General features: G+C 38.4%; 1 protein-coding gene across 1 annotated transcript in view; it reads right to left on the bottom strand.

Annotated features, from left to right (window-relative positions):
* Positions 1-26400, bottom strand: part of apcdd1.L (adenomatosis polyposis coli down-regulated 1 L homeolog) — a 38517-nt gene that overhangs the window by 6172 nt on the left and 5945 nt on the right. Inside the window, 1 exon segment of the mRNA NM_001094109.1 lies at positions 2609-2783. Coding sequence (NP_001087578.1) covers positions 2609-2783 — 175 coding nt within the window.

Here is a 26400-nt window from a genome sequence, read left to right on the forward strand (position 1 = left end):
CTATATACAGCTGAGAATGCTGCAAAAGTAGCAAGGGCAGTTTGATAATATGGTAATTATATTACAATGAGCTATTCTCTTTATCAGATGTCTAGAGGATCTTTGTGTCTGCACAAAGCAGTTCCACATAATGTCTAGGTCTTCCTCTATTAACAACAAGGATAATAGCAATTAAAGGACCAATTACCAATATGCAAAGCAGATAACAGGTACAGTATAATATTTACATAAGAGTCCAATGATTATAGTTCGGAAAGGGAACTGGCCAATCGCAGTTCATTGCTTTAAAGAATGGAAAACTATTCTTATGCCATAATCAAGAAACATAGTACAGGTATGGGATCTGTTATCTAGCATGCTCAGGACCAGGGGCTTTCTGGATAAGGAATCTTTCTGTAATTTGGCTCCCAATACCTTACATGTACTAAAAAATCATTTAAATAAAACCAATGGGATTATTTTACATCCTTTAAGGATTTAGGGGTCCGTTTACTAAAGTGCGTTAAAAATATTCGCACAATATATAGACAGAATTTTCGCCAAATATGTTATCGCCAGTTTACTAACCTGCGGTAAATATAAATTTGCGAATTTTCTTGCGCAAGAATAATTGTTCGCCAGTTATCGCATTTGCTGAAAATAACGCTACGTACACATTAACGCATGGTTTACTAAACAGCGAAGTGTGCTAAAGACAAAATTAACGCCAGAATATTCGCAAACTTTTACCGCCACATATGAAGTGGCGTAAAAGTATTTTTTCTGCCAGAAAATTCTCAAGGGGCAGGAAATATCCCATAATAATGTTTTTTTTTACCCATCATTCTTTGCTGACAGGAGAGAGATCTGTAGCTATTGCTGACAGGATGTTTTGGCTTCTGCTTCTATCTGGTGCAACAGCAGCAGTTTCAGCTCAGAGTCGTATTATTGGCAGTGGCATCACAGTCCAAGGATTCGTCAGCCTCTACACTTTTTGGTTTCATTGGGATTGGCGACATTAAACTGTGCATTTCTATGAAGCAAAGAGATTGACTGGTATCATTTCCTATGATTCTATTGGCAGAAGGATTTATATGATGCAGATATGTTTGATTGGTGTTACTCTGGTGATGTTGTTGGATGGTATAATCATCAGTCAATAAAGTTTATAAGTTTTGAAGATGCATTTCTGGCCATAAATGTCACAGTAAAAATTGCCATAATAACCGCCATAAAACAAGACTATTTTATAGCATAAATATTCGCAAAAACGTAATTTTTCGCCAGAAAATTCGCAACTCGCTAAAATTACCGCTAACGTAAGCTGGTTCCTTAACGTAGTTACCGCAAGTGATCGCAATGACTTCTGAGCGCATCGCTGTTTAGTAAACTTAGTCGCTGCGAATATTCTGGCGTAAAAATATTCTCAGCGATAACATGCGGAAACTTAAAGTCAGATTTACCGCACTTTAGTAAACGGACCCCTTATTAGATCTTAGGTAGGATCAAGTACAAGGCACTGTTTTATTATTACAGAGAAAAAGGTCATTTTTTAAATTTTGGATTATTTGTTTAAAATGGAGACTATGGGAGATGGTCTTCCTGTAATTCAGAGCTTTCTGTATAACGGGATTCTGGAAAAGGGATCCCATACCTGTATTTGTATTATTTGTATAAAGTATGCAAAATGTTAATGTTAATGAAATAACACCTAGTATTTAACACACACAGATCTCAGAGTGGTTTTCGTGGCATTGAGAGTAGAACTGCTAAATGCATTTGTGTTATATATTTTGGTATTTTATGGTAAGTGTTGGGTCACTTGTGGGTAGTGTGGTTTGTAATGAAAACGCAGATATACAAATGACCACAAAGCATTGCTGTATGGTTCTACATTCTCAAGCTCTCAAATCGCCCACTTGCAAAACAAATTATAATATGAATTACAGCCTTGCCAGACATTAATGTTTCTTATTCTAAACATCAAAGAAACTGAACGGCACAAGGTTGCTAAGCATTTTTAAAGGCAGGCGTGCAAGGAAACTCCATAGACTCGTCTCTCTAATGCATCAAATGCCAGACCACAGCAGTGAAGGAGAGGGGCTCTTGGGGCTCAAGAACCCACACTTGGGCACAAAGATCTATAAATTGATATAAGAGCACAGCCAGTATCATGTTTACTTGGTGGGTGGACTGCAGACATTACAAGGTTACATTTGAATTGATGTTCCTTTATGTCAGTAACATGTTTCTTGTTCATGTTCATGTACTCATCATTAAATTAGAAAGAAAATTCCATGTAAGGATAATACTTATTGGAGGCAAACCAAGCTTATTTGGTTTGATGTTTAAATTACATTTTAGTAGACTAAGGGGCATATTTATTATGTAAGGAGATCCACATTACGGAAAGACTCCTTATCCGGAAAAAACAAAAGGTCCCAAGCATTCTGGATAATAGATCCTATACCTGTATTTGTAAAAAATAAAAAAAATCTGTCTGTCCTTCAATATTCTCTGCACTGCTGGTCCTGACCACATTAAAACAACTTAGTCAGTAGTCAGTACCCATACAACCAAAAGGTAAATTCCAAGAATGCCTGGCAATAGCTGTAAATAAAAAAATTACCCCATAGAGACCCAGTGACCCTCGATGTTTGGAGGCATTTGTACTGTGACCCGAGCACCGTTGTGCAGATGTTTCAGCATGTGTTGACACTGGAATTCTCTCCATGGACTCTTCTCCAGAGACTGCGGGTGTAGTCTGCTGTCCGATAAAGTGAGAGCCGAGCTTTGTCCTACATCTATAAACGAGGAGAGAAGGAAAAGTCAAAACCATCACAGCTTTCATGATTTTTAAAGGTGCATATATTCAGGAGGCTGCCACTAAAAATGTTCACATCAATAACATACTTAAAGGGCACCTGTTGGGCAAAGATATTATCCCCAACCAAAGGTGCGGACTAATAGAGTCCATACTCCAGTTGGCGAGAACAGTTTTTTTTGCCTAGCAGGTGCCCTTTATAGGAAAATTCAGTGGGACCTGTTATCCAGAATGCTCAGGACCTGAGGTTTTCCGGATAACGTATCTTTCCGTAATTTGGATCTTCATGCCATAAGTCTACAAGAACATCATGTAAACATTAAATAAACCCAATAGACTGGTTTTGGCTCCAGTACGGATTAATTATATCTTAGTTTGGATCAAGTACAAGGTACTGTTTTATTATTACACAGAAAAAGGAAATCACTTTTAAAAATTTGGATTATTTCATTATAAAGGAGTCTATGGGAGACGACCTTTCCATAATTCTGAGCTTTCTAGATGACCGGTTTCCGGATAATGGATCCTATACCTGTGTTTTTCCAGTTCAGTTTTGCAGACTTAGCTTATAGTTTGCAGAAGATTAACCTAAAGGTGACAGCTGTGATATTGTTACTCGACATGTAAATTCTCAGTAGAACACCAGCATTCCTGTATTTATAAATAGATTTAGCAGTACAGGTATGGTATCCGTTATCCAAAAACCTGTTATACAGAAAGTTCCGAATTACAGAAGGCCGTCTCCTATAGACTCCATTTGAATCAAATAATTCAAACTTTTAAAAAGAATTTCCTTTTTCTCTATATAAATAAAATAGTAATATTTGATCCTATCTTAGATATAATTAATCATTATTGGAAGCAGAACAATTGTATTGGGTTTATTTAATGTTTAAAGTATTTTTTAGATTTATAGCATGGAGACCCAAATTACAGAAAGACCCCTATATGGAAAACCCCAGGTCCCTAGCATTCTGGATAACAGGTTCCATACCTGTACCACTTGAATGGACAATAAAAATATGATGCATGAAACATTCTACATCTTTATAAACATTTTTTAAGAACATTCCATCTCCCTGGATATCCCCACACCACTCAGGGTTGACAGAACTTCTGACTTAGGATTTTTACATCAGTAGGTAGTGCAGGGCTCTGTCTATCCTCCCTCTCTTTGGTACAGGGGAAATGTACGTGATTCTATCAAGGCTTTACTTGGTTTAAATCATTTATAGTATCCACAGCTTTGTCAGAGTCAGACTAGGATTTTTTGGGATGGTGGGGCAGCCTTTCTGTGAATAACTTAAAAGCACAGGACACCTGCAGCCTGCATACTGTTTTACCCAAATTGTAGATATAGGAGGTGTGACACGGGGTATGCAGAGGTGCTCTGCATGGAATACAAATAATGCTAAAATGGATGCATCCTTTCCCACACATACTATAAAAAGAGAATGTATTTTTTTTTTATTTTGATATGCTTGTTTACATACATTTTTATTAATTTCACAAGAGTTTCCTCAAATACTTCTTTGATGCAGGCAAAATAGCAGCTTCCCATATAAACTCAAATGGGCCCAATAATAATGCTGCTGTGACCTCATATTTGTTCTTTGGTGGGAAAATTCATCCTATTTTTAAACTGTCCACATCATTCCCATAAACAGTTGAAAGTTAAAAGAGCAGGATAACGGATTGGCCTCCCTTCTACATTTTCATTTGCATCTCTCAGATTTAATTTATCTAGACAGAAAGTAGCAGGGGGGGTTAACTTAAAGAAACAGAGTTTAAAGGGATTCGGTCATGATTCTTATGGTGTCGCTTTTATTTCTAAATTACACTGTTTACATTGCAAATAATTCACTCTACAATATAAACGTTCATTCCTGAACCAGCAAGTGTATTTTTTAAATTTATAATATTAGTGTGTAGGCAGCCATCTCAGGTCATTTTGGCTGGTCATGTGCTTTCAGAAAGAGCCAGCACTTTAGGATGGAACTGCTTTCTGGCAAGCTGTTGTTTCTCCTACTCAATGTAACTGAATGTTTCACAGTGGGACCTGGATTTTACTATGGAGTGCTGTTCTTAGATCTACCAGTGAGCGGTTATCTTGTGTTAGGAGGCTGCTATCTGGTTACCTTCAAATTGTTCTATTGTTAGGCTGCTGGGGGGGGGGGAAGGGAGGGGTTATATCACTCCAACTTGCAGTACAGCATTAAAGAGTAAACACCAGGAAACTTCAAAAGAGGCTGGCACAAGCATAGACTCAGGAAGTTGTAAAGGGTTAAAAAAAAAGCTTACATTTTATTTTCCATAATTAAAAACCACGGCCTGACCCTTATATTTGTGCAGCAGTAAAGAGTGACTGAAGTTTATCAGAGCACAAGTCATGGGTTTCGTTACACACTGTACCTCTGTAACAACCAGGAATACAAGGTGACATTCTGTACATTTGTCACATTCTATCTTTTATGTAGATTAATTTCATATATCATTAAAATAGCAGTTTTAATTTCACTGCCTTTTTCAGATGTTACTTGGCTGAATTCTGTGTATTAACCAACCTACCCGACACTCAGCATTCCTGCTCATCTGCACTGTGTCAATGTACTGGAAAAAAACCAAGTTCTTTCTCCCTTTTTTTCTTGAACAAATCTAGACACATTCACCAAAAAAATAAAAACTAATTTCTGACCGTCAGCAACACGCATGTGCAATACAATGTGCTTGTTTCCAATAAAATGCTTCTTCCTTGGGTACAAATGTGAAGTCAGTGTATGTATGACACGAGCTGAAAGATGAAAGGCATTTTCCCTCTCAAGTTCTCTCTCGAGTAGATCTGCCTGATACCAAAAACAAAGCAATGTTTTGTCTACGAGAAACCCTCATGCAGTGCAGCAATTCCAATAGGGGTCGGCCACTCATCCTTTTTGTCTCTTGTAAATAAGGTTACATGGAGGGGGGAACATGCTGTTAGTTCAGAGGGCAGTTGTTAGTATGTAGGTTCCTTAAAGGGGTCATTCACCTTTGAGATAACTTTTAGTATGATGTAGAGCGTGATATTCTGAGACAATTTGCAATTGGTTTTCATTTTTTATTATAGAAGGTTTTTGAGTTACTTAGCTTTTTGTTCAGCAGCTCTTCGATTTGCTTCTTAACCAATATGATAACTAGGGTCTAAATTACCCTAGCAACCATGCATTGATTTGAATAAGAGACTGGAATATGAATGGGAGAGGGCCTGAATAGAAGGATCAGTAATAAAAAGTAACAATAACAATACATTTGTAACCTTACAGAGCATTTGTTTTTTAGAAGGGAGGCAGCAACAGCTGCAAAGAGTCAGAAGAAAAAGGCAAATGTACTATAAAACTATAAAAAATAAATAATGAAAACCAATTGAAAAGTTGCTTAGAATTGTCTGTTCTGTAAAATAATAAAAGTTACCTTAAAGGTGAACCACCCCTTTAAGCAACATCCTATTCAACTGGAGATGGTCTCACAGAAGTAACATCTGCTTGATAATCTATACGGGCGCTTATGGAAGCTCGATTGCCAACTCACAACTGCCCCATACAATTGCATCATATACACTTGTATGTGTTCCATTGCTTTGTCATTTGTTTCTGCAACCCAAACTGCCATAAACAACCATCAAGCAAAAATGTTTTTGAAAAGAAAAATGACTGATTTGATTTATGAAGCATGTGAGGCTGTAGCTTACCATCCTCTCTGAGAAGAAACTCCCTCCTCCCCCCCAAATTCTTAAGGTACCGGCACTCCACTGGTTTAAATCCAGATCATGCCACATGGCAGATGCCACCAGATTGAACAGTGAGAATTTAAATCCAGTAACCCGGTGTTCATTCTGCAGGGTCGGCCGCATCACCAAATATAGATTAATAGGAAAAATCTGTTCATGTTTAATGAGTGTAATGCAACATTTTGGGGACATGCCCCTTCATCAGGCATACAAAACAATGTGAGTGCAGACGATATAAAGATACATATGACCACATGATGGAATAAAAAAAAAAGGTTAAGGGCAGAGACACAAGTGGAGATTGGGGGAGATTAGTCGCCTCTTCTTCGGTCGACTAATCTCCCCGCCAGCTAGAATGTAAATTGCAGTGCAGGCGGGATGGCATTCGGAGCGCTTCGTTCTCCGAAGTTGCCCGAAGTTACCTTGTGAGGCAACTTCAGGCGACTTTGGATAACAAAGCGATCCGAGTGCCATCCCGCTGGCGATTTACATTGTAGCCGGTTGGAAGGCAGTTTGGGGAGATTTGTCGCCGGGTGACTGAATTTCCCTGAATCTCCACGTGTGTCTCTGCCCTTAAAGGAGAATTCAACCTGTTCGTAAAAAAACGTACACCCCACCCCAGGTAGAGCCCCCTCCCTCCTCCCCCCAAGCTAACTACCCCCCCGGGAGATGCCCCATACACCATACTTACTCTTCCAGCAGAGTTGCACGCATCCATCTTCCGCAATCTCTGTAAGCTGACTGAGGGATCTGCAATTTCCGTGTAACTTTGCGCATGCGCAGTTGTCCGGCAAACTGCTCCAACTGGCATGCGCAGAAATACCGATCTCTCCGTCAGCTTACAGAGGAGCCGGAAGATGGACGCGTGCAACTTCACTGGAAGAATCTGCGCTGAGGGGGGGGGTTAACGAACAGGTTGAATTCTCCTTTAATGTACCAGCCCACTGTTACCAACCAGTGTTATTAAGCAAACAAAATATAAAACACTGTTACAAAGGTAAACACTTACTTGGCCCCTGCCAGGCCTTTCAACTGTTTTTTTCCAATTGATTTAGTTCAGCCAGTTTTATGTAGATTATGTTTTATGTTTATGGATTATGTATGAATTTTCATTTTATAATGATATATGAAAAAATGAGCCATGCAAATAGGAACATAATCCTTATGATTTTGCATTAATTAATCCAGTGCTCCACAAAGAGTTTCGCCATGTTTACTTTCACTGAGCTCTTGCTTCCATTGTCATTATTATATAGGCCCCTAAAGAATGAAATACATCCCCCAGCATCAAATCACAGTAAGAGCCATGAGCATCATCTGGCTTATATTATGAAATTGTAGAGCTAGAAAGTCAAGCTCTAGTGATTTAGAGTCATTATGGTCTCCAAAAGTAACTCCTACCCTACAGAGGTTAATAAACCTCATCAAAATATCCAGTCTTTACTCCTTACATGTTTGATGGTCTGACTCTCCCTCTGGCTAACCCCATTTTCTATTTTTCTTTGCTGTGTGGTCTGAGGGTGAATGTATCTTGTATTCATACACACGTATGAGACCTGGTGTTTTCCGGATAACGTATCTTTCCGTAATTTGGATCTTCATACCTTCAGTCTACTAAAAAAATGTAATCATTAAATAAACTCAATAGACGGGTATTGCATCCAATAAGGATAAACTATATTTTAGTTGGGATAAAGTACAAGGTACGGTTTCATGATTTAAAAATGTTAATTTGGATAAAATGGAGTCTATGGGAGTTGGCCTTTCTGGATAACAGGTTTCTGGATAGCGGATCCCATACCTGTATACATGGATTCTTACAAATGCATAATAAGGGACTCCATTTATCCAATTACTTGGGTTGGTACTCTTGTACAAAGCCAATAGGTGACATAGGGGCCTATTTATTAAGCCTCAATTTTTTCTGGTCGAGTTTTTAAAGGAGACATATAGAATAAATAAAAAACCCTAATTTTGTAGGCAATGATGTATACTATATGTAAACATCAATGGCAGACAATTGGAAGATTATTCTTGACTTTAGGATCTTTGTAGGGTTCCGTCATTTTGACACTGGTTTTTATTAAAAAAAAAAAAAAAAAAAAAAAAAAAAATTGTGTTCAGGTGACAATTCAAAAAGTCTCACAATTTTGTTGCGACTTTTCCCATACAAACAATTTTCATTTCTGATTTTTTTTTAGCAAACTAAGCCAAATCCTGGTTGGGAAAAATGTGAATTTTAATGAATTCCCTCCATTGTATCCATGATACCACTTCTAACACATACTGGACTTTCTAACACATACTGGACTTTTACCCACCTAGCCAGCTTGGTAATAAAGTTTATTTACAAGTGCATCTAACTAAAAAGACTTGTCCATGTATTGACACTATTCATAAAGGGTACTTACAGTCAAACATGCTCCTTGCACTTCTATGTACTTATGGGCGTGTCAATGCAGCCCAGTCTGCTCTGATGAATGGCACTGATGCAATGGAACCCTGAAATTGCCTTCTCTCTGAACAAGGCAGTAATTCTAGGGCACCCCAGGCAGTTTGTGGGCCCCATTCTTTCCCAACGTAGACTGCAACTTTCACAAAAACAAGCAATTTGCTGTGTTGGATGCAAATTGGCCTGCAATTGCAATGATGCTGAAAAAAATGCTACATTGAAAAAAAAAACAAACAAAAAAAAAAAAAAAACGTGTCCCCCAAAAAAGTGCACGATATACTGTATTTATAAATGAGCCTTCTTGTTTGTGTATGTCAGTAACTAGATCTGGGCTCTATACAATTGTGGCATTTTGATGGAGACTGTACACTACAGCACACTGATAGAGGCCTTGCACACTTCATTTGTGCAAGGAATCTTGCTAACAGATGCCTGAATGAATGTACAGTATGGACTTTATCTAACATAAAAGTCCATTTTGTGATCCTGCGCCCTAAATGTAAATACCTTTCTCAGCTGACTCTTTAGAGAGGATTTCATCTAAGCAATGGCAAATCAGGTGATAATGGACACGTCCCAGCTGAAAAAGCCTGACATGCTGCAGGTTCTGTTTCGGCGGCACATTTTTTATTTGCATAATTTCATAAATGGAGACATTGTTCCATGAGGTTCTTTCCTTGGTTTTCATAAAAGGAAGTTCCACTGATCAGCACGGAGTGTTTTCGTTTTATTTCTTATTTATATATCGAATCCCTCAGACAAATAGAGAAGCCTCAGTGGAGTATGCTAAGAAGAAAGGTAGAATATTTTTGTCCGCTTTATATAAACATGAATGCCCTGTGTCTGTCACTCTACATCAGGTATAATCAACCAACAACCCTCCTGATGTTGTTAAGCTACAACTTCCAGCATCACATTGGGCCAAATAAGCGTGATCTGGCCAAGATTCACATCAAAAGGGATTTTGTGCAGGTTGATAACCACATCTGTAGCCCAAGGACGCCCTAGATTGACAGGGGTTTCCACCATTTTCAGCTGACAAATGACCAAACTCAACCTGAGATCTGGCTTCTGGGTCGGGAAGGAAAAAAGAGAAAAAAAGATTTCTACCTTCTATTATTTGTGATGAAAAATCATGTGATTTTAAGGATTCAGATTGGCCTGGCACAAGGATTTGGACGACTCTAAATCCTGCTGAAAAATCCCGAATACCGAACCTAATCCTGGATTCGGTGCATCCCCAGTGCTAAGTGCAAAAAAAGGGCACAAGCTGCCTTAGAGTTTAGTAAAGGAGCACTAAGTGACTTGATTTTGTACCTCTTGTGACTGGGGCCTTTGTAAATGAACCCTAATATATATTTTTTAAAAATAACATAAATCACAACATGTCACATTTTTTGGGTAATTGTATGACATTAAATTTTCATAGTCATGTCACTACTGTAAATAAGTCAGTCTCTTTGCAGTGCACTTTCATATTTGAGATGCATATTTACAAAGTTAAAGTACACCATTCAGGATCAGTCTGTGCTAATGGCTACATTTTCCAGAGCAGAAAGGTATGTTTTCAGCCATGCTTTTGTGTGTTATGTCAATATGCGATGTATATTTCCAAATTTTCCGCTGGGATGGAGCCAAAAAAAAAGTCTATTCTTCTGCGCCATTCCTCCCACCACATCCCATATGGTATTCACCAAGACACTGCATCGTTTTCGACCACATTTTTTTTTAATCAGTTTCCATCTGTAAAATTTAACTTATACTGCATAATTATGCTCAGCATAGCCAGAACTATTACAGTGATGTCAATTTTAAAGGGACACTTAATGGGAAACAAATGTGCCTGTAAACTTTGTGTGGCATTGATTAAAATAAAGAAAAATGCATTTTTACCCTTTCACTGGATTATACTCGTAAGAGTTCCTTTTTATATGAAGAGGAAGACAAGAGGTGCAGTTTATGTCTCTCTTTTCAAATCAATCACCTGTAATTCTATAGTAGGAAAAAAAGTTAATTTTGCTCTACACTGAACATTGATGTTTTTTTCCAAAAAAGTATAATGAAGAAGACATCAGTATAGGTAATTCTACTTACACCTGCCTTTTTCAGACAAGGTTAACGCTGCCCTGCTGTTGCATCCTAGATATGACAAGTGTGTACTTACTTAACTCCCATTTTTGTGGCCACACCCCCAATGACCATGTTCATTTTACAAAATTTAGTAGGTTATGAAAGTTTGAACACATTTCTATGGTTTTTCCGGTTATTACAGTTTTGCTAATGAAGGTGAATTGCCCTTTAAGCTACAAGTCACAGTTTCCTCAAGAGACCTTAAAAAAAAGTTACAATTGTTTCTTTACTTATCCTAAATTGTAACAAATGCATCTAAGTGCACCTGCCACGTATTCTGGGCTCTCTGCCAAAAGCCAATTAAGTTTTAGAAACGTATCTTTTTCTGGCTGTTCAGTGCAGGAGATCAAAGAGAAAGTCAGGACATTTCAGTAACAATCCGGGACTGCGGGTTCAGTTGTCAAAATCGGGACTGTCCCGCGACAATTGGGAGGTAAGCACTTACTCTAGATCATTGATCCCAACTAGTGGCTCCTGAGCAACGTGTTTCTCATCAACCCCTTGGATGTTGCTCCCAATGGCCTCAAAGCAGGTATTTTGTTTTGAATTGCTGGCTATTGTCTATCTTTGGCTGATGATTTGTTTAAATGTGTTTTAATAGAAATAAAAACTGAATGGTGAACCATTTTATATACTGTATATTACCAAAAAAAAAAAAAGAAGAATTTGTGCCTTAACAAATCTAGATCCAAGCTTGAAAAAATTAGTTATGAATGTTGTAAAGAAGTTTATGAACCCTTAAATACTGTAAAATATTTGGAAAATTACCTTGTTATTTTGGCCCTCTGTGTCTGATCCGTGTCTGATCTAATTTGTAGCCCCCTGCAAAAGTCTGTTTTGCTACATAAGCAAAGGCCATAAGCAATAAAACAAATAGCTATTGGGCAGCACTACATCAAAGTTATATGATTAAAAAGCCATTATTGACAATGCAATGGCAATTCAATGAAAGTGTTTCAATCATTTAAATTTCTCGAATTATGCCTTGATCAACAGTATATATCAAGTGTAAGATCATTTCGCCGAGCCTATTATATTTTTACATGAGGAGGTGAGAAGAACTCCAGCTTCCTCTTTCTTCATAAAGCCTAAAAAGATGCATCTTATATCTGAGATGTAATGTCCCAGTTCTGACACTTGGCATTTGATAGCCATAGAATATTATGGATTATGGAAATATTCTAGCTCGCTTATTTTTGCTAACAAATATGGTCATAAAGAGATAACAGAAAAAGAATTGTAGGATGGAGTCAAAGCACAGTTCATAGATAAAGCACCACAGTACAATAAATGGCTGTATTATATTATGGGGCAAATTCCCTAACCGACGAAAATTCGCCAGCGACGGCTTTCCACCATTGCAAATTCGCTAAGACAACGCAAATTCACTAAAGTGCGAAGTTGCGTCCAGGGAGCCGAATGCTGGCGAATTTTTGCTAGCGTTACTTCGGCAATCAAAGCGAAGATGCGCTAGCGTTATAAATTATAAAGTTACATGGACGTATATGTTTCAGCAAATATATTACATTACACAAGTCCATGGAACCTTAATAAATAAAATAGAGTTGTTATAATGCCCTAAACATAAGCCCACTGTATAGTTTATGTTCAATATGTTAGAAATTTTTTTGGGTAACCGGGTTCCCCCCTCCATTTTCTATGGACCTTTGCAGACTATCACTCATAAAAAAGGAAAAGACACCACTGTTTTTTGGCAGGGGCGTAACTACAGAGGAAGCAGACCCTGCGGCTGCAGTGGGGGCCAGGAGGTATAGGGGTCCCATGAGGCCCTAATTCATATATAATTACAATAAATATTGGTAAAACAGATCAATCTTTAGACATTTTGGAGGCTTGAAAAATAATTTGCTGTGGGGCCCAGTTATATCTAGTTATGCCACTGTTTTTTGGGACAAAAATTTTGCACTAAAAATTGAGAAAGTCCTATGCACTCCATTGCACTGGTCTGAGCTGGCGAAGGCAAGTCTGGTGAATGAGGTAACGTTCAGTAAAATCCACATCTTAGTGAATTTGCAGAGTTACGTCCGTTCGCCAGAGCAAAAATTTGCCTGGTGTTAGAGTGTGAAGCAACGCTAGCGAATTGACGCCTGCGCCTGTTAGGAAATAGGCAAAGTTCCGAAATGACGTCATGCTGGCAAATTTTCGCTAGTGTTAGTCTCTTCGACCTTTAGGGAATCTGCCCCTATGTGTTTGTAAGGAGTTGGAGTCATAACTAAACATCAGATCTGAGCGACAGCAAAGCCAAAAGTCTGACATTATTTCAGGATGATTTCTACATGATTATTTAGTGTTTCTACTATTCTGGAATTGCTTGAAAAAAAAGTTCCGTAAACCATTGATTATAAAAGTCAAAAAATTGCCTTCATGTCCAATTTTGTCTTTCTTTTGGCTGTTAAAATTAATGGAAGGCATTTGATGATATCATACAACATTAGATCAAGGAGATTGTGTAAACTAAGGGAAATGAACCTACAATACGGAGTGGCAAGGCTATAAAACTTTTTCTATCTGTGAGCCATATTCAAATGTAAACATTTCAGGGAGCTACGCAAGAACAAAACAACTATCAATTAAGTGATTAAGCTGGCTATTTGTTTGCCTTCCATTGACTGCTAGCTAGCAAGAAGCTTCATTTGTAATGTCTTCATGCTTCCAAAACATAACTACACGTATGGGATATGTTATACAGAATGCTTGGGACCTGTCGCTGGGCGAGTAATCTCCCCGAATCTGAGCGTGTCTTTGCCCTTACAGAGAAAAAGGAAATCATTTTTAAAATGTAGATTATTTGGATAAAATGGAGTTTATCGGGGGTGGCCTTTCTGAATTTAAAGCTTTCCGGTCAACGGATTTTCGGATATTGGATCCCATACCTGGTAGCAACATTAGCTTGATTTGACCCACTGCTACTTGGTGATCTATCCCCCTTGACACCTGGGGCTATATTCAAACCCATGAGATGTATCTAAAAACCTATAGGTTTCCCTGTAGACTTCAACTGAAAAGTTGTTTTCATGGATTACTTATGGAATCCATTTTTTTCAGGCAATAGAATCCAGCACATTGGGGAAAAACATTTAGATCAGTTGGCCAGCAAAGTCAATGGGTCAACCTGTTTAATATTTTATTGACTTTCTCTTCAAGATGCGGATATGTGGGACTTGGACAGAAAACCGCCCATGTACAGAACCCTGCTATCTTTAATGCTAATTTCCAATAGACTTTACTAAGCAGTGTGTCCAGTATTTAGTCAGTTTGGCATGTCTTGGGGAAAAATGCAAGAAGGTACAGTGTATATCCATGCGTGAGGCATTCTGGTGGTTTTATCACTGTAGAAATTGTAGAGACATGTCAGACTAAGGGAGAAAGACAAGCGTACAGTAATGAAAGCAAAAACTGGAACACTAAAGGGCAAATCATTACAAAGTACAAACTAGGGGGTGCTGCTATACCGAAATCCTTGCATCTTAAGATTGGTAGAAAAGGCAAACATGGATTGGAAACAAAATAAAAGTAGTAGTTTCACTCTACGCCTGTCGGCACAGCTAAATATTGCTCATTAGTATTTATTGTGTTATAGTAAATTTCCTTCCCATTATAGATCACATAACGTCTCTCGGCATTGAAATGTTTCCTTATTTCATCTTTTTGGCAGCTGTTGTTTTGATCTTTCTGCGGTCTTTGAATTGTCTCAAGGTTATGCAGAGGATTAAAACTGCTCTGTAATTCTAAGCAGATGGATCTGGAAAGCAGCCCTATAATTATTCTGTACCCTCCAACCACAGACTTTTCATTCTGATTCCTGAGCTTGTGAATTGCAGGATTTATAGAACACCTCCACTCTCTGGCAGGTCTGAAGCATTTTGGAGCAACATAAACTGCAAATGTCATTATAATAGAACGGATGACACACAAGGAAAAGACTTCAACAGATCTCCATGTTATTTGTTATGACCCCCACAGTCTGGCCAAAGGTCTCTACAGAATTCTTTGCATGACTATCATTTAAAAGAAGCATTGAAATGGCAAATAAAGCCCCTCACTGTCAAATGTGAATTGTACTATAGGGCTGTTGTATGAACCTCACAGTACAGTCCAATTAATGTCATTTGCACAAGCCTCTGAACCATAAAGATCCTCCACTGCTTCTTGTGAATCCCCTTTAACCTACTCAGGGCCTTGATGAGCAAAAAAACTGGAGATCTGTGGTCATTTGTTTTTGTTTTTTACTGCACAATGACTTTCTAGGAGAGAGGTTGGTCACTGCAGCAGAGATTTAGTCACTGCATCACAAACAACAGAAAATACTTTGCAGGGCCCCCTATGGCTGCAGCCACACATGCATTGAAGAATGCTGAATGATGAAAGAGGATTGTATTCTCTTTAATTGCTGCTGCAACTTCTTTATACCACTAAACCTCCCCATATGCCCCATCCTAGGATTCGCTAATAAAATAAATATTGTATAAATTTATACTGACTATTGCCAAAGAGTAAGCTTGCATAAGGCAGACTATTTACAAACACAGGGCCGAGCAGCTTAGCAGTGAATCGGTGAGCAGTCGGGGATGGTGTATTCTAAAAAAATGTATTCAGAGAAAACTGCAGAAATTCTTTTTTCCATTCACTGGCAGGAAAATAATTTTGTCTGCCCATCCTGTGGGGCCTGATAACAGTATCATGGACAAAAGGAATTCTCTGGCTTTGCCGCTGCCTTTACTGTCAGACAAAGTCTGCGCTGACAGTTTAAACTCATTCTCATGGGGCTGTGGGAGGCTCTGCCGGACAGACTTTCATTTTACTTATACTATGCCAGTCCAGCTTGCGTTAATATGTTTCTCTTCCTTTTACCCCATCACATTTGAAAAACATTTTGAAATAAAGTAAAGAAGAAACAAAAGATAATTGTACCCTGTTAAACTATAATTACAGAGGGAAGTACTGTTGGCTCTGCTGGATTACAGTCCCTGCGATAAGGACATTAGATTTCTAGCAGCCATTCGCACTGAAGCTAAACAATATTCAAGGAAGGACAGTCCCACACAGTCACTAGTACAGGTATGGGATCCATTTCCTTTTATAGACGCGCGCCGACCCACCCCGCCGATGACGTCACAAAAGGGGCGGGCGAGAGGCATGCGTCTATAAAAGCTCAACCCGGAAGTCGGCATTTGGAAGGTCGCAACCCGGAGAGGTTATCGGGCCAGCCCACACATCACTAGTTTACATGATTTTCTAGTAGAATTAAGGTATGAAGGTCCAAATTACGGAAAAATCTGTTAACCGGAAAACCCCAGGTTCTGAGCATTCTGGATAACGGTCCCATACCTGTACCTTGTGCTTGATGGTAGTTAAGCTGCATGAATCCATATTGGTGGTTTATTCAATGTTTAAATGATTTTTAGCAAATTTAAGATTTAAAGATCTACATTACCGAAAGATCCCTTATCCATTATCCCACAGGTCACAAGAATTCTGTATAATAGATCATATTCCTGTGTGGCGCTCACAAGCTTCAGGGGTAGAGCACAAATTGATATTTCAACAATTCTTATAGGATTTGGGTAGGAATGTAATTTCCCATAGAATTCTATTTAGCCCAACATTCCTTACAGTACTTAAATTATACAAATATTCAGTTTCTCTGAACAAAATAAGTACATAGTACTTTTAATTAAACCAGCTCTTACCAACAACATGTGGAAGTTTTATAGATTCTTTGCCTTTAATCCACTGCCTTGTTTCTATTGCCAGTGGGCAGTTTAGACAGAAACTGTTTAAATGCCTAACTGCAAAATAAATAAAGTAATTAAGCGAAGGTAAAAAAAAAAAAACATATATATATATATATATATATATATATAAAATGCAATGAGCTCATTTGATGCTATCAGTGACAGAATGTAGCTATGTTATAAACATGCTCATCACAGACAAGTTCTACCTGCCAAAACCCTGCCATTTTGTTATTAAATGTTTATTAAATATTTATATACCACCCATCTCTCTCTCTACAGCACTGGGGATTTTGTTTATTACAAGTTTATTCTAAAATTAGTGAATGATACCTGTAAAATTCTAAAAGAAACTATTAATTAAAATAGGAAATAGACCATAAAAGAATATTAATGGCTTCCTTCTAAAGAGCGAACAGGAGACTTGTCCATACAATATCATTGACCAGATATGAAAGTACTGTAACCTTTTATGAGGGAGGAAAAGGTATGAAGAAAAGTTTTATCTCATCCTGCTAAACTAAATTCAGATTTACATTAGAAACCTGCAGCCCATGATGTTGTTCTGCTCATTACAGTAGGCCTGGGAAATGTACATGGGGCCAATGGCTTATGCTGTATAATGCAGCTGACCATATGAAATCCTTCCAGAGCCACATGTGAAATTACAAACCAACAGGACATATGCACTTAAAAGGGATATAAACTCAATAATAATGTTTAATGGAATTCTATACAAAATTCTAATTATGCATTCTATTTATTCTAATTTATTTTACAATTATGTTATTATTATTTACATATTTATTCTAATTTATGAATGCATTCATGATATATTTTCATTAGTTAGGGCAATGACACATGTGACATTGTGGGTTATTTATAAAAGTTCAAGTTTTAAAGGGGAAAAGTAACTAAAAAATTTTCAAGGAAAACAAACCCTAAATTTTTTTTGTGAGATTTATTATACCCCAAAGCTTCTAAAAGTCTGAATCAGAAAATACTCCATCTCAAACCTGTCGAGGTCCTGTAGAAGTCAATGCCAGATGTCCCTTTTCCAATTTGAAGATATCGTGGTCTGTATTAGGTTTTGTCAAATAATCTGAAAAATGTGGGGTTTTCGGGCAATAACGCAATAATCTGAAAAATATGGGGTTTTCGGGCAATAACTCAAAAAAAAAATCAAGTGATTTGGAAGTTAAGTCCCAAAATTTTGTACGATTTGAGTTTTTCCACAATTTTATCGAGATTTTTCCCGAACTGAACTTTCCAGCTTGGTCGAGTATGTTTTATTGATCATGAGAAAATTTTGAATTTCAGTATGTAACCCCCTTTATTTATGAAGTTTTGTTGCAATGACAAAACACAATAAAATTCTTTGGCATAATGGGTGATACAAATCGCTGCACACAAATCACGTATACATGAGCGATACGCCTTGGAACATATTTCCAATATGCGATTTCAGTATTTTCCCTTCACAAACCACCCCGTGTGCCATTGCCCTTAACATTTGTAAATATAATTGCAACTGAAAGCAGGATTTTCCTGTCGTTCTGCCCTAGTGTTTATGACTATTGAAACAATGTAGTAGAAGTCAGCCTCGAATGGGTCTTCACAGGTGCTGCTACATTGTTTCAAAAGCCATAAACACCAGGGTAGAGAACAGAAAGGGACAACCAGATACTGCTTAAAGTTTCTATTAAAACGTATAGTTTATCCTGGGTAGTTGCTTAGGTTTACTCGGGTTTACATCCCCTTTGGCTTTAAACCAGCACTGATACATCAGAACCAGAAGCTTGACAAATAAAACTCTGTATCAATTATTTCTGGCTTTAGTGGTGCAGAGGAAGCCAAGAGAATTTTCCCTCCCCTAAAGGGCAGATTTCACAAACTCTGTGCATCCACACCTCACTTCCCTGCCAAAGTTCTGGACACGTTCTCAAAATTACTTGTCCATTACGGCTGAGTGTGAGAACAAAACAAGCCGCATTTACAGGCAAAAGGCTTCAGAAACGGCTGCAAAAGGTTTGGAAGAAAAAAAAAAAAAAATAGGTCTGGCAACCAGGTTACGGCAACTCAAGACTGATTGGATATCAAAAGAGAACAAACAGATGGGATTAATATGGGAGGAAAGTCAAACTGCATACTCTTGGCAAAAACTGCTCGGCTCAAATAAAACCACTTTTTGCCATGAGACTCTGCTACAGTCTTGTTGACAGAACTGAAAGTTTGCAAACAAACTGATATGGGAACTGAAGAAAATGCTGGGTGACTGCTTTAAGTCATTATTGCTTTATACCTAATAACACCCAATGATGAAAGAAACTATTATATTATTTGGCACCATAAATACATTCTGATGTGTTTACCCCCAAGACAAACAACGGAATTTTACACAACAAAATGAGGGGCTGCAATGAACCCAATAATCACACCTGAAATTCAGCCAAAAAATCACATTTATTCCAAAGTGAGATATGCTGCAGCAGACCAATATAATAATGCTGCATCTAGACCCTCCTTGCTGCAAATCAGCCAGGAATATAACCATGAAGAAATACACATTTCCTAAACCCCTGCAACTGTCACCCAAGATAATTTGCAATTGGTTATCATGTTTTCATTTTTTCATTTTTTGTGGTTTGAGTTATTTAGCTTTTAATTCAGCAGCTCTCCAGTTTGCAATATCTGCTGCTAGGGTCCACATTACCCAAGCAATCATGTACTGATTGGAATGAGAAACTGGAATATGAATAGGAGAGGGATGGATAGAAAGAGGAGTAATAAAAAGTAGCAATAACTATAACATTGTAGCCTTATTGAAAAATTGTTTTTAGATGGGGTCAGGGACCCCATTTACAAGCTGGAAACAGTCAGAAGAAGGCAAATAATTCAAAACTATAAAAAGAAGTTGCTTTAGTATATTAAAATTTAACTTAAAGGAACAGTAACAACAAAAAAATTAAAGTATTTTAACCCTTTAAGTGCCACAGAACGTAGAATCTACGTTCTGTGGATCAAAGGACCAAAGTGCCACAGATCGTAGATTCTACGTTCTGCAGCACTTCCGGGTTTGCGAGCGGAGGAGCGGCTGTTAGAGCCGCTCGCTCCGCTCCTTCACGATCCCCTGCCCCTAGACAACGAGCAGAGCAGGGGATCGTGTGGCCCCTGGGGCGCGATCGCCCAGGGGCCCCAAAGCAGCAGCAGGGACGCGTTTCCTATGCGTCCTGCTGCTGCCTGCGCTGCACTTCCGCCCAGCTCCGCCCCCACATGGCTGATGACCGTTGGAGCTGCAGATCTGCTGCGTGGAGCCCTCTCTCATCGATCTGAGGCATCTACCCCAGGTAAGTGTAACATTTGCACACACAAAAACACACAAACACACCAACACACACTTATTACAGTAATATACACTTACATTCACATTTACACACACTCACACATAGATTTTTGGGGATTGGGGGGGTCACACACACTCACAGCACCCATGTACACTTGCACACCCGCACACGCGCAAATAACATGCAATTTACCCGTTGTACACACGCATATGTACATATATGGCTTTGTGGCTTTTTTTTTTTTTTTCTTATCGCATCGTCTCTTTTTGGGCTAAAAAAAATGTTTTATTGCCGTTCCGAATAGCGTATTCGCTAACCGTACTGTGCAATAGCATTTGTATGTTATTTTGGTGGTTATATTGCAATTTTGGGTATTTTGGTGCATTTTTAGCCATTTTATTGAATTTTTAGCCATTTTATTGCATTTTCAGCTCTGCATTTGTGTTGTTCACTTGTTTCTGTCCGTATAATCGATTTGGCCCAGCTAAAATATTCAAACGGTAATTCTGGTGGCCGATTACACTAGTGTGAAAAAAAAAAGCATTGATTTTTGTGGTTTTATTAGTTTTTGGTGATTTATTTGCATTTCACACTGTTCTGTGTTATTTTGTTTTGCCTATGTAAATTTTATCTACTATATATCCATTTGTGGGTCTCTGTGCGCCACATAGTTTGGTATATCTATGCATATTGGGCATCAAAGTGTTCAGTAGACCCCTGTCGTTCATATTTAGGATGTTTTATGCTGATACGTTACGAAATGTGGGGCACATAATGGGGTAAAATTCAAGCTTTGTGACGATTTTCAGAAATTTGATAAAAAACGTTATGTTCAGCATTGCTTTGCAGTTTGGCAGTTTGCAGTAGAAACACTTATTTACCCATTTTGGATTCGTCAGAATGTGTACTTTCTGAAAATATATGGTTTTCTGGGGTCTCTGTACTGTTAGGGGGGTCTAATGTCGCATATTACACACACCAGGTGCTTATATTGCAGCAGCCAGCGCGTCAGCTGTGAAAATGTCTATACATATTGTCATTTGGGGGTCTCTGTGCGCCACATACTTTGGTATATCTATGCATATTGGGCATCAAAGTGTTCAGTAGACCCCTGGCGCTCATATTTAGGATGTTTTATGCTGATAAGCTACGAAATGTGGGGCATATAATGGGGTAAAATTCAAGCTTTGTGACGATTTTCAGAAATTTGATAAAAACCGTTATGTTCAGCATTGCTTTGCAGTTTGGCAGTTTGCAGTAGAAACACTTATTTACCCATATTGGATTCGTCAAAATGTGTACTTTCTGAAAATATATGGTTTTCTGGGGTCTCTGTGCTGTTAGGTGGTCTAATGTTGCATAATACACACACCGGGTGGTTATATTGCAGCAGCCAGCGCGTCAGCCGTGAAAATGTCTATACATATTGTCATTTGGGGGTCTCTGTGCGCCACATAGTTTGGTATATCTATGCATTTTGGGCATCAAAGTGTTCAGTAGACCCCTGGCGCTCATATTTAGGATGTTTTATGCTGATAAGTTACGAAATGTGGGGCATATAATGGGATAAAATTCAAGCTTTGTGACGATTTTCAGAAATTTGATAAAAACTGTTACGTTCAGCATTGCTTTGCAGTTTGACAGTTTGCAGTAGGAACACATATTTACCCATATTCGATTCGTCAGAATGTATACTTTCTGAAAATATATGGTTTTCTGGGGTCTCTGTACTGTTAGGGGGGTCTAATGTCGCATATTACACACACCGGGTGCTTATATTGCAGCAGCCAGCGCGCGTCAGCCGTGAAAATGTATACACTATTGTCATTTGGGGGTCTCTGTGCGCCACATAGTTTGGTATATCTATGCATATTGGGCATCAAAGTGTTTAGTAGACCCCTGGCGTTCATATTCAGGATGTTTTAGGCTGATAAGTTACGAAATGTGGGGCATATAATGGGGTAAAATTCAAGCTTTGTGACGATTTTCAGAAATTTGATAAAAACCGTTATGTTCAGCATTGCTTTGCAGTTTGGCAGTTTGCAGTAGAAACGCTTATTTACCCATATTGGATTCGTCAGAATGTGTACTTTCTGAAAATATATGGTTTTCTGGGGTCTCTGTACTGTTAGGTGGTCTAATGTCGCATAATACACACACTGGGTGGTTATATTGCAGCAGCCAGCGCGTCAGCCGTGAAAATGTCTATACATATTGTCATTTGGGGGTCTCTGTGCCCCACATAGTTTGGTATATCTATGCACATTGGGCATCAAACTGTTTAGTAGACCCCTATGTTTATATTTAGGATGCTTTATGCTGGTAATGATACATGGACAATACGATGCTGGAAAGTTGAAGCTTTGAGGCAATTTTCAGAATATTTTACCAAAACCGCCAAATTTGGCAAAGCCTTGCGACTCAGTAGTTTGGGGCAGAAAGGCATGGGTACCCATTTTAGATTCTGTATAATGTGTACTTTCCAAAGATATATGGGTTTGGGGGTAAACATATATTTCTGTGTTTTTACCCCACAAAAATGCAGTCAATGTGTTGATTTTTCATTAGCTGAAGTTACCCACAGGACTATTTGTATGCGCTAACTTCATTTTGGGGCCTCTAACTGCCATATACTTTGGTAAACCTATGCACAGTGGGCACCAAACTGTTTGGAGGACCCCTGGCAATCATATTTAGGGTGTTTTTTTTTGGTGCGTAACGATACATGGGTGATATGGTGCTGAGAAGATGAAGCTTTGAGGCAATTTTCAGATATTTCACCAAAACCGACAATTGTGGGAAAGCCTTGCGACTCAGTAGTTTGGAGCAGAAAGGCATGGGTACCCATTTTAGATTCTGTAGAATGTGTACTTTCCAAAAATATATGGGTTTTGGGGGGTAAACATATATTTCTGTGTTTTTACCCCACAAAAATGCAGTCAATGTGTTGATTTTTCATTAGATGAAGTTACCCACAGGACTATTTGTATGCGCTAACTTCATTTTGAGGCCTCTAAATGCCAGATACTTTGGTAAACCTATGAACAATGGCCACCAAACTGTTTGGAGGAACCCTGGCAATCATATTTAGGGTGCTTTTTCTTGGTGCGTAACGATACATGGGTGATATGGGGCTGAGAAGTTGAAGCTTTGAGGCAATTTTCAGATATTTCACCAAAACCGACAATTGTGGGAAAGCCTTGCGACTCAGTAGTTTGGAGCAGAAAGGCATGGGTACCCATTTGAGATCCGGTAGAATGTGTACTTTCCAAAAATATATGGGTTTTGGGGGGTAAACATATATTTCTGTGTTTTTACCCCACAAAAATGCAGTCAATGTGTTGATTTTTCATTAGCTGAAGATACCCACTGGACTTTTTGTATGCACTAACTTCATTTTGGGGCCTCTAACTGCCATATACTTTGGTAAACCTATGCACAGTGGGCACCAAACTGTTTGGAGGACCCCTGGCAATCATATTTAGGGTGTTTTTTTTTGGTGCGTAACGATACATGGGTGATATGGTGCTGAGAAGTTGAAGCTTTGAGGCAATTTTCAGATATTTCACCAAAACCGACAATTGTGGGAAAGCCTTGCGACTCAGTAGTTTGGAGCAGAAAGGCATGGGTATCCATTTTAGATTCTGTAGAATGTGTACTTTCCAAAAATATATGGGTTTGGGGGGTAAACATATATTTCTGTGTTTTTACCCCACAAAAATGCAGTCAATGTGTTGATTTTTCATTAGATGGTTACCCACAGGACTATTTGTATGCGCTAACTTCATTTTGAGGCCTCTAACTGCCAGATACTTTGGTAAACCTATGAACAATGGCCACCAAACTGTTTGGAGGAACCCTGGCAATCATATTTAGGGTGTTTTTTCTTGGTGCGTAACGATACATGGGTGATATGGTGCTGAGAAGTTGAAGCTTTGAGGCAATTTTCAGATATTTCACCAAAACCGACAATTGTGGGAAAGCCTTGCGACTCAGTAGTTTGGAGCAGAAAGGCATGGGTACCCATTTTAGATTCGGTAGAATGTGTACTTTCCAAAAATATATGGGTTTTGGGGGGTAAACATATATTTCTGTGTTTTTACCCCACAAAAATGCAGTCAATGTGTTGATTTTTCATTAGCTGAAGTTACCCACGGGACTGTTTGTATGCGCTAACTTCATTTTGGGGCCTCTAAATGCCAGATACTTTGGTAAACTTATGAACAATGGCCACCAAAATGTTCAGAGGAACCCTGGCAATCATATTTAGGGTGCTTTTTCTTAGTACGTAATGATACATGGGTGATATGGTGCTGGGAAGTTGAAGCTTTGAGGCAATTTTCAGATATTTCACCAAAACCGACAATTGTGGGAAAGCCTTGCGACTCAGTAGTTTGGAGCAGAAAGGCATGGGTACCCATTTTAGATTCTGTAGAATGTGTTCTTTCCAAAAATATATGGGTTTTGGGGGTAAACATATATTTCTGTGTTTTACCCCACAAAAATGCAGTCAATGTGTTGATTTCTCATTAGATGAAGTTACCCACAGGACTATTTGTATGCGCTAACTTCATTTTGAGGCCTCTAACTGCCAGATACTTTGGTAAACCTATGAACAATGGCTACCAAACTGTTTGGAGGAACCCTGGCAATCATATTTAGGGTGTTTTTTCTTGGTGCGTAACGATACATGGGTGATATGGTGCTGAGAAGTTGAAGCTTTGAGGCAATTTTCAGATATTTCACCAAAAACCGACAATTGTGGGAAGGCCTTGCGACTCAGTAGTTTGGAGCAGAAAGGCATGGGTACCCATTTTAGATTCGGTAGAATGTGTACTTTCCAAAAATATATGGGTTTTGGGGGGTAAACATATATTTCTGTGTTTTTACCCCAAAAAAATGCAGTCAATGTGTTGATTTTTCATTAGCTGAAGTTACCCACAGGACTGTTTGTATGCGCTAACTTCATTTTGGGGCCTCTAAATGCCAGATACTTTGGTAAACTTATGAACAATGGCCACCAAAATGTTCAGAGGAACCCTGGCAATCATATTTAGGGTGCTTTTTCTTAGTACGTAATGATACATGGGTGATATGGTGCTGGGAAGTTGAAGCTTTGAGGCAATTTTCAGATATTTCACCAAAACCGACAATTTTGGGAAAGCCTTGCGACTCAGTAGTTTGGAGCAGAAAGGCATGGGTACCCATTTTAGATTCTGTAGAATGTGTTCTTTCCAAAAATATATGGGTTTGGGGGGTAAACATATATTTCTGTGTTTTTACCCCACAAAAAATGCAGTCAATGTTTTGATTTCTCAGTAGCTGAAGTAAAGTCCTGAACAATTTGGATGCGCTAACTTCATATTTGTGTCTCTAAATGCCAGATACTTTGGTAAACCTATGCATAATGGGTATCAAACTGTTCAGTGGACCCCTGGCAATCATATTTCAGGTGCTTTTTCTTGGTACGTAATATAGTTTGGGATATGCGGAGCAGCAAAATAAAACCTTTGAAATGATTTTTCAAAATTTTGAATTTTATTTTGAAAAACCGCTATGTTCAGACAAGCTTTTCTGTTTGGTAGTTGGGAGTAGAGAGACATAGTTACCCATTTTGTAATCGGCAGAATGTGTACTTTTCAAAAATGTATGGTTTTCTGGGGTAAACCTATGGTTTCAGGATTTTTTGCCTTGGAATCTAAAGCATGCCGTTTTCTGCCTTAGTGCTTTCAAAATTCAGTAATATACTGCCGGGAGTTTTTGCTGTACAGAAATCCTAAATCTCCCTAAAACTATACATATCTGGTATTGGCACGTTCGAGAGACATAAGGCTTTCCAAATACGTTGGATTTTCATCTGTAAAATGAAATATTTTTCTGGTATAAATTGATATACGATGAAAAATGGTAATTTTTCATTTTTTTTTGTTATTTAGCACTATAAATTTTTTTGCACAGGTGGAAATACATGAAAACTCAGGCAGATTTAGAAAGCTCGGTTTCTACCGAAAAAAACAATGTATAATTTTCCTAGGTAAACTATAGGTTTCCCCTCAGAAAATGCCCCTAAAGTGAGAGAGCACAAAATGCTTAAAAACGGCTGGCATTTCGCGTAACCAAAATGTGAAATTCTGCTGGCACTTAAAGGGTTA

The sequence above is a fragment of the Xenopus laevis genome, chromosome 6L (assembly GCF_017654675.1).
Source record: "Xenopus laevis strain J_2021 chromosome 6L, Xenopus_laevis_v10.1, whole genome shotgun sequence".
Taxonomy (NCBI): Eukaryota; Metazoa; Chordata; class Amphibia; order Anura; family Pipidae; genus Xenopus; species Xenopus laevis.